Source organism: Lactuca saligna, chromosome 2, assembly GCF_052625555.1.
Source record: "Lactuca saligna cultivar CGN05327 chromosome 2, ASM5262555v1, whole genome shotgun sequence".
In the NCBI taxonomy this organism is placed as follows: Eukaryota; Viridiplantae; Streptophyta; class Magnoliopsida; order Asterales; family Asteraceae; genus Lactuca; species Lactuca saligna.
In genome coordinates this window covers 80,780,717-80,790,852 of record NC_136418.1, presented here as the reverse complement: position 1 = coordinate 80,790,852, position 10,136 = coordinate 80,780,717, and the positions used below count along the sequence as shown (strand labels likewise).

At 33.0% G+C, this 10,136-nt stretch overlaps 1 protein-coding gene across 1 annotated transcript; it reads left to right on the top strand.

Moving 5' to 3' along the window:
* The first annotated feature begins 1,379 nt into the window (after nucleotides 1–1,379).
* UBP8 (ubiquitin-specific protease 8) lies at nucleotides 1,380–8,413 on the top strand. The gene is made up of 13 exons (XM_078979591.1): nucleotides 1,380–1,671; nucleotides 1,747–2,037; nucleotides 2,639–2,762; nucleotides 3,293–3,352; nucleotides 3,434–3,529; nucleotides 3,823–4,104; nucleotides 4,425–4,565; nucleotides 4,692–4,862; nucleotides 5,101–5,358; nucleotides 5,441–5,589; nucleotides 6,592–7,062; nucleotides 7,365–7,638; nucleotides 7,897–8,413. The coding sequence occupies exons 1-13, from the start codon at nucleotides 1,568–1,570 to the stop codon at nucleotides 8,008–8,010; spliced, it is 2,535 nt and encodes an 844-aa protein (XP_078835717.1). The 5' UTR covers nucleotides 1,380–1,567; the 3' UTR covers nucleotides 8,011–8,413.
* The last annotated feature ends 1,723 nt before the right edge of the window (nucleotides 8,414–10,136 follow it).

The window sequence follows — 10,136 nt, the reverse complement described above, 5'->3', positions numbered from 1 at the left end:
GTGTCTAATACTTTGACTAAGCAATCAAGGAGTTGAATTAAATTATTAGGCAAATTTGTTTTGATAAAAATAGTTTGCTTTACATTTTATAAATAAAATAATCAAATCAAAATAATCATTATCTAAAATAATTATTTTTAAAAATTCTCATATTGTTTTAAGAAAACTTTAATTTTCTTCGTCTACATAAATCCTTACACACCAAAGGGCTTCTAGCCTAGGGATGAGATTTAGAACTGGAAACCCGGATCGGAACTGGAATCGGACCGGAACCGAAACCGTTAGAACCGGAATATATAAAATTGGTTCCGGTTTCGGGTTTAAAATTGGCTTTATTCGGGTTCCGGGGTAATCCGGGTTTGGGTCCATTGGATCTGGGTAAACCGGGTCTAAAAACCGGAACCAGTGTTAGGAACCGAAACCACTTTTAGGGTCAGAACCAGTTTTTGTGAAACATTTAAAATATGCATATCTCATTAGTTTCAACTCAGATTGACATGCGGTTTTTTCCAACATGTAGTTTAGAGTTTGTACATGATTTTAGACTATAAATTTGACATTTTTAGTTTTATATTCATTGACTTACAACCCCTGAAAGTCTATATATTAAAGCTGGAAGTTTTTAGGTTTTCATTTTTTTTTGTATTCGGTGAAAGTTTTAAAACATGGATATCTAATTCGTTTGAAGTTGGATTCATATGTGGTTTTTTTTCAACTTGTAGTTTATAGTTTGTACATGAGTTTAGACTATATTTTTGTCATTTTTGCTTTAAAAATTCAATTATTTACAGTCCTCCGAATTCGAGATATCAAAATTGAAAATTTTCAAAGTTTACCCACTAAGTGGTAAGTAATTACCAAAACATTCCGGTTTTTCCGGTTCTCATGTTTCCGGGTTTTCTGGTTCTAGACCCACTTTACCCGGTACCGTACCGGAACCGGTTCCTATATACCGATCCGGTTTCCGGTTCTAAAAAATCCCGTTAACCGGTTCCGGGTTTGGACCCACTATCATCCCTATTCTAACCCAGCGGTATCCGGTGTTGTACTCCCTCATTGAGGTTGAAGGTTCAAGTCCCGTCGCGAACATATGTGAATTTAAAATGTATTTTAGAGCATAAGTGGATTTAAAGTGTAGTTTATGAGTATATTAGATTTGTCGTTTAAAAAAAACATAAATCTTTACACTAAATATTTTTTATATCTTTGTTTTTTTAAAAAAAAAAAAAAACGACAAACGACTTTTAGAAAAGTCTAAATGTAAGGGCTATTTTAACAATAACCCATATCAAATATATCGTGACCTATGTTTGGAATAAGTTAGATTTATTTTATTTTATTTATTGTGAAAAAGATTGTTTTTAGAATAAAAAAGAAACATTGAGACCCGATTGCATCGGTTCGCATCTGTGGTCTCTTCCTGTCTGGTGTCTGCAACAACGAGAAGGGACTCATTTTTCTCTGCAACTCCGTCATTCTCTCTCTGACAATTTTCAATTCAATCTCATGCAAAATCTCATCCTCCGCCATTTTTGAATCTGAACAAACTCTCTCTCCCTCTCTAAAAATGGAAGTTTCCCCCTCTTCATCTGAAGATACATCCGACACTTCTCAACAACAATGCTCCTTCTCCATCTCCGACAACCACCGTCTATACTTGGTCCCTTTTAGGTCTATTCATTTCTAAATCGAACCAAAATGTGATAATAAAACAGCCCGATAACGATTTTATTTTATCTGCTGTAGGTGGTGGAAAGAAGCTGAAGGTGGGTGTGGTGATCCAGATGGGGGAACGAAGAAGAAAAGAGGGGTTTTGTACGATGCGTTGCCGGCATCGTCTTTGTATGCTGGTCCAATGAAGATACTCAATAGCATTTTTAAATCAGATCTTGCATTTAACCTTATTAAAAAAGAAGAAGAAGATGATGATAATTATGTTTCTGAGAATAACGGAGGGGAAGATAGAGACATAAATGGAGTATCTGGACGAAACTATGCATTGGTTTCTGCGGATATGTGGCTTGAGGCACTTAAATGGTATGTGTTTTCTACTAACTTTACAGAAATATCACGGATCATCATATTTTCATTTGAGTGTGAGAGCGTCACTACAATCAATAATTTGTCATTTTGACCAGGCTTGTGTTGTGGTTTTGTTTATGAATGTCAATCTAGGTGATTGTATATTTGCTACTTTTAGTTAATAGTAGATAACTAGTTGGAAAGTAATCAGAGTTAACGGTTAGATCTAGTTTAACATGCTTTTTTAAGCGAATTCACAATCACTTTACTTAAACATCATACATGATTTAATCCTTGTTTTGATTTAGAGTTTTGTTTCAGTAAGTCTGTAACCATGCTTCTTCTTTTCCTCACTAAGTACTGATTGGATAAACTGCTGTCTGGATAAAGTATATTTAAGAGAAAATTAAGTCATTCTCTCTGCATTATTGCAAAAAGAAACACCCATATTAAGTATAAAAGAAACAGTAGCTCAACGTAGTTGCTTTGTATATATGCCAAGGTTTGTAAGTTGTGCTGTTTTCGTGTGTGTGTGTATGCAAGGTGTAAGGTATGATTGAGAATGGCAATTTAGGAACAAAATGAATTTGTTGATCTGTTAGTAGTGGCATTGTAGGCATAGTGAGTCCAAAGGCACAGCGAAGGCGTCCGAAGATGATATGACTGATGTATACCCTTTACAACTCAAGCTTTCTATTTTGCAAGACACCAACACATTGGGAGTAAGAATAAGCAAAAAGGTGCATATCATCAATCCTTTATGTATTTGCCCCTTTTTTCATCCAAACTCCTCTCATGTTAAAGTTGATTAATAATGTTAAAAAAAATTTGTTGGAATGCAAGGGTTAAATGGTCATTTAGTTTCATTAAGACGATTTATTAAGTGTAGAAAAGAAACAGAATTTATGTATACAACACTTTATCCATACAAAATTACCTTATGTACTTGAAGTTGAGTACATAAGGATCACCAGAAACAGTTTCATTTTTTTTTTTTTTTTTTTTTTTTTTTTTTAAACCTTATGTACTTAAAGTTGAGTTTATAGTGTGTTCTTGCTTAGAAGTTTCTAGTACCCACACACACTATTAGCTGAAAGTAAGTTTAATAACTATGTGAAGACATTATTGATCATTGCATAAAAAAAACCTGAAATCTTTGAATAAGAACATGTCAATTACTTGCTCCATGTATCATCTGCTGATTATTTGAATATTTTGAATTCTCATCAAATTCAAGGAATCCACTTTTCTTTATTGGTGTTATTTACAGGATAACGCTGTCGAGTGTTTTCGAAGAGCCTGCAAGATTTTTAGCATAGAGTCTGAAGTAGTAAGTAACTGTATCTTTTTTATTTTTTTGGTTCAGCAGGAGTTTGTAGCAATTATGAGAAATTTGGAACTTTTTGTGCAGTTATACATTTGGGATTTTTCTGGACAAACAGCTAATTTTCTTCTAAACGACAACAGCAAGAACACCAAAGACTTTCCAAGACAGCCTGAGCAAGATGTAAGTTGTATTTGAATGCTTATCACAGCTCTTTTTGAACTTTATAAAACATGAAACCTTTCAATCTCAGTCACAGCATGTAAAGTTTCGTATATTGCAATATATGCATTCAGATGCTGTATAATCAATCGGATCCATTATATACACTAGCATTGTGTAAAATAATGAAAAATACAATCTCCAAAAATTTGATCCCGAAATTGAATGAAATTTTTTTGTTGAGATTTCCGTATTTGATATGCTACTAAGAGTGGTCCTAATAACATGATATGTAATAACCCCACCCCATGCAGATTCTGTTGGAGCTGCAAGTTTATGGGTTGTCAGATTTGATTAAAAACAAAGATATGAAAAAAGATGATGTGAATGTGATTAAAGGTTCATTAAAGATGAACGGTTGTATGAGCATGCGTAGTGAGAAGGGTTCGTTGGGGTTAACCGGTTTACAGAACTTGGGTAACACTTGTTTTATGAATAGTTCTCTCCAGTGTCTTGCTCATACCCCAAAGCTTGTTGATTACTTCCTTGGAGATCACAGGAAAGAAATAAACCACGATAATCCATTGGGCATGAATGTATGTTTATGTTACCACTTACTACTACTACTACTAGTCTCTCTCTCTCTCTCTCTCTCTCTCTCTCTCTCTCTCTCTCTCTTTTTTTTTCTTTCATGCTTTCTAGGCCTATTTTCTTGATGATGTTTTCTGTCAAGACATAACAGATGAATGGGGAGTAAAATCGCAATTTTTTTCCCACCCAAGCCAAAAAAGTGTAGCAAGTGCAAAAGACATGACTAACCAAACGCATGCTACCTACATGATTGGTTTTCTTCATTTCTATTTCAAACAAGCAAGTAGAAGATTATTGATTTTTTATGGCTATGATGACATGACAGGGTGAGATTGCAATGGCGTTTGGAGATTTACTAAAGACATTATGGGCTCCTGGGGCAACAGCTGTACCACCACGAACATTCAAGTCCAAGCTTGCTCATTTTGCTCCTCAATTTAGTGGCTTCAATCAGCACGATTCTCAAGTTTGTAGTCTTTATCTCTTCTCCTCAATCCCTCCAGTCCAGCTGTAATAACAAACAACTTCCATTCCCACCAGAGGGAGGTTATATGAATATGATTAAAGTCTGTATGGTGATTTTGTAATGCAGGAGCTCCTTGCTTTTCTATTAGATGGACTTCACGAAGATCTAAATCGTGTTAAATGCAAACCTTATGTTGAAGCCAAGGATGGTGATGGTAGACGAGATGAAGATATAGCTGATGAATACTGGCAGAATCATCTCGCTCGCAACGACTCTATCATTGTTGATGTATGCCAAGTAAGTACCTCTCCTTTTAAATGCTGCCTAGATTTTTTCAAAGTAACCTTCCCTTGCCCTTCCCCTTCCTTAATAAGAAAGCAAGTGGTATGCCTATAATAGAAAGACATGGAAGCAGGAGTCCTGAATTATAATCATAAGGTCCAAACTTTATTTAAAGTAGTGCTCGTGAAAGAATATGGAAAGCAATTAAGCAACGCATATGAGTTGAATTTTGTTATAATAATGGGCATGGCAGGGTCAATATCGGTCAACACTGGTATGCCCAGTTTGCAGAAAGGTGTCTGTCACATTTGATCCGTTCATGTATCTGTCATTACCCTTACCATCAACATCACTGAGGACAATGACTTTGACACTTGTGTCCACCGATGGTAGTGCTCAGCCAAATCCTGTAACTGTTAGTGTTCCCAAGCAGGGAAAGTTTGAAGATCTTGTTAATGATTTGAGAAACAAGTGTTCTTTAGGGAATCATCAAACCCTCATGGTGGCTGAGGTGTGTTCTACTTCTACATTCCCTCCCTCTCTTCCATCCAATCCATGTTCTTCTGTTTCTAACATTTTAACATCATCTACAGGTATACAACAATCATATTATACGCTTTCTAGGGGACCCCGCTGATTCATTATCCTTAATTAGGGATGATGACCGACTTGTTGCTTATAAGTTACAAAAAGATTATCACAAATTTTCTCAGATTGTTTTCGTTCATCAGCAAATAGAAAAGTAAGTTCAATGTTTCTTTTCTGTTTTTGATATAATCACTTATTAAAGTTTAAACTTTATTATACCATTCTACTTCCATTTCTTCGTATTGCAACATTCTTCTTTGTTTCTTTGCCTTTGTTCAATTTGGTTGGGATCCTTCGAATTACAAAGACTTTTTTCCCACTGCAAGTTATTTTGCATTATCATTAGCATTTTTAATAAAACTGCTTATGGAAAACCTTGTCCCGGATGAAGTTGAAAATTTTCGGGTTAACTGCAAGAAATAACAGCATACTTTTATTGATATGCTTATTATAGTATCATACACTCATTTCTTCTTATTAGAAGAACCTTGTACTCTGAAAAATGTACCCAATAGTAGTAATGGCATCCAAATACAAAACAGTTTGAATGCTATATAGCTGGGCATATTTTGCAAAGTATGATGTCTAAATAATAAAAAGTTGAAAGCAAAATGCTAATAATAAGAAAAATGAAAAAGAAAGGGAAAGCACTATACTGTAATAGTAAAAATTGAAAGTTGGATGCTGTAACAGACAATTATATGAAAGTATGTTGCTATTTTTTGCAATTAGCCATAAAACTTGAAAGTTGAATTCCCAGTTTTTTTGAAGCTATAGTTGGGTAGCTTTCTTTCTTAAAGTACAATGCTTTAGTAAGAAAAAAAAATCTGAAAGTACAATGCTGTAATAGAAAGTCAGATGCTAAATATACAAAACAAAAAAAGTACGTTGCTATTTCTGGAATTTACCTTAAACTTTGTGACAGCACCCGTTTTTGTTTGATGCTATAGTTTTTTCAATGTACAATGCTATAATAAGAGAAAACGTGAAAGTATAATGCTGTAGTAGAAAGAAATGAAAGTACGATGCTGCAACCAACAAAAAAAAATCAAAGCTGTTAATATTTTTTCCTTGCATATAGTCCTAAATAAAATTCACGAAAGTGCCCGTTTGTCTTTGGTCATATCTTCATTTTTTGACTTGTATATACATACAGACAGGCTTTTGGGCTTCCTCTTGTAGCTTGTGGTGAAATTGTAAAAGGACACGATATCCGTGATTTATATTTCAAAGTACTCAAGGCTTTCACAATAAAGGCCAAGAATTCTTCCACAGAGAATAATGGCAACATGCCAACCGAAGATGAAGATGAAGAAACAAAGAATGAGTCGTGCTCTGATTATGAAATAAAGTTTTATTTGAGTGATGATAATGGAAATGTGAAAGGCTGTGAGATTGTTATGGATGAGTTGTTAAATTCAAGCGAGTTGACCGGTCGAGTAAACATTGTTGTGTGTTGGTCTGATAAGAATAAGATGGTTGAAGAATATGATCAACGGCTTCTTAGATCACCTGCTGAAATCTATAAGCCTGCTTTGTTTAGCAAACGGCCTCAAGAGTCTATTTCTTTGTATAAATGCTTAGAAGCATTCCTTAAGGAAGAGCCACTTGGACCCGAAGACATGTGGTAAGTGCCTAATTTATAAAACCCTCTCATCTTTTATACTAATTATAAAAAAATAGCCAGTCCTAGAAAGCTCTTTCAGTCTTGTGTAACAAAGGCAGCCTTCTTAGACTGTGTTTTGTTACACGGGTTTAGAATGTTTTGGATGACGAGAATACGTTTTTGCACAAATGAGAGATTGAGTCCTTTGTGGGTGGGACAAAAAGATTGCAAATTTTGTCTTGTTCACAAAGAAAGAAAAAAAAAAAAAAGCAAAGCAGGCAGCAAGTTTGTTAAGTGATAAATCTAATGATGTGTTGTTATAGGTACTGTCCTGGGTGCAAAAAACACCGACAAGCTAGTAAGAAGCTAGACCTATGGAGACTGCCAGAGATCCTAGTAATTCATTTGAAGAGATTCTCATACAGCAGATTCTTGAAGAATAAGTTGGAAACATACGTTGATTTCCCTATCCACGATCTTGATTTGTCAACATTTGTTGCATACAGTAATGGACGATCAAGTCATCGTTATATGCTTTATGCAATTAGTAATCACTATGGAAGCATGGGAGGTGGCCATTATACCGCCTTCATCCGTGTAAGCAGATCACTATTTTCACAAAAACAAAAAATTGCAATTTCTTGTCAAGATCTCTTGCACTTAAATGCCCCTCCTTATCATCATCTTCATAAAAATAGCCCTCGATCACTTCTCCGGTTTGGTCCCATCCGGTTATGGATTTGCTAGGCTATTTTTGATGATGAGGATAACTGGATAAGGAAGGCATTTACGTGTTTAAAAAGAAACACTCGTCCTCATATATAGTTTTTTTATTTTTCATTTATCTTAATGTAGCATGATGGGGATAGATGGTATGACTTTGATGATAGCCATGTCTCCCCAATCGATGAGGATAGAATCAAGACTTCTGCTGCTTATGTTCTCTTCTACAGAAGATTAGAAGAATGACCAACCACTAGCGCTCAGCCTGGCCCTGGATCAAATTTCTTCATTCTTTTTTCCCATTCTTCAACTATAGTATAGGTGGCCTTTTTTCATTCAACTGAATCATTTGGAATTCAGAAACAGCTTAACATACAAAGGAAGCCTGCCTGCCTGCCCGCCTGCAAATCTGAACACTTTTATCTGAGTTCTAACAGCCAACATTAGCATACTCAATTTAGTTTACAGTCCAAGAGGTAAAGATCAAATTTTTTATTTATTTATCATAGGCTACATCTTTGTAACCTTGTGTAAATTACATGAAAATTATAACTTTTTTAATTTTTTGTTGTTACATGTTAGCTGGCTAGCTGCAATGTGACGGATCCGCTAAATTTTATACTATCAAATCAAATTTTAGTATGGGAAACGTAGATAGTAAGATTTGGAACAATTGTTATATATATATATATATATATATATATATATATATATATATATATATATATATATATATATATATATATATATATATATATATATATATATATATATATATATATATATATATATAAGGGAGGGTTCAATTGAGAAAAAAGGTTGAGAATGGGGGAATCATTCTCAGCCAATCATTTATTTTTGCCGCAAAAGGCTCCAACGTACCGGCGGAAATGCGAAACGAATGCACATGTGTTTTCCAACATAACATATTTCTTTAAACTATACTAATCATTACCTTAATGTATACAAAAACATAATTTTTTTCATTTTTTTAAAATTTTTATAAGCTATTTTTATCAAAAAATGATTTTAAATATACTAAAATTCATGATTTTTTATTCTCTACAAATAAACATCCATATTGGTATAGTTCTAAGATAATATATATATATATATATATATATATATATATATATATATATATATATATATATTATATTTTCAGCTATTGTTATTCATAAATGAATAACAATGCATCAGGTTTTATTACAGTACATTCGTTATTCACTTATGAATAAAAAGTATGATTTTTTTTTTTTTACAATTTAAGTATCATTCATATATGAATATAGCATATAATAAACATAGTATATTCATATTTTAATATTGGACGCTGAATTCACTTGTGAATATTAACATAGTATATTCACTTGTGAATATTAGATGGTATATTCACTTATGAGTATTAAATGATATTTCATATGTGAATATTACATAGTTTTACATGGTATCACATGTGAATAATACAGAATATATTCACTTGTGAATATTAGATAATATATTCACTTATGAATATTATACATTATATTCACATATGAATATGACAAGGTATATTCATTTTATGAATATTGAAGGTATTTTGATAAATATATATAATTTTTATATGTTATTCACATATGAATAACATACAAACTTGCATATTTGTTTTGTGTTTTTAATAATCATATATATACTGATTCAGGTGAGAAAACATATTCATATGTGAATATAAACGTGGTAATTTAGTTTATGCATTTCATCAAACAGTTGGAGTGCAAACAAGTTAACTGTTTTAAAAATGTTTAAAACATCAAGTTATTAATTCCAAATCATCATATACTTTCGATTTCGACTTTAGATGCGACATCCTATCTCTGATCGATTTCTTAATTTGATTTTGATTTCCGAAAATCCAATTGGGAACCTGTGAGTATCGATTCTAAGTCCCTTAATGTCGACTGTGATTGCGAGTTCAGAACTCCGATTCCAATTTCATGAACAACGAAGAAATTTCGGTTTAGTTGAAGAAATCTGGATGATTATTGAAGGTTGGAGGAAAAATTTTGATGATGAACGAACAGTTATCGAATTCTCTATAGTTACGTATTTGAGATTGAAGGTTATTACGATATTTACAAGTTTGCCACTGTGTCTTTTATGCTTAGATTAAATGAGTGGCTGAGAATGATTCTCTCATTCTCAACCTTTTTTATTTTCTCAATTCAACCCACCTCTCTCTTTCTCTCTCTCTCTCTCTCTCTCTATATATATATATATATATATATATATATATATATATATATATATATATATATATATATATATATATATATATATATATATATATATATGAGAGAGAGAGGGTGGGAGGGAGCATAAATATTAATGAAATG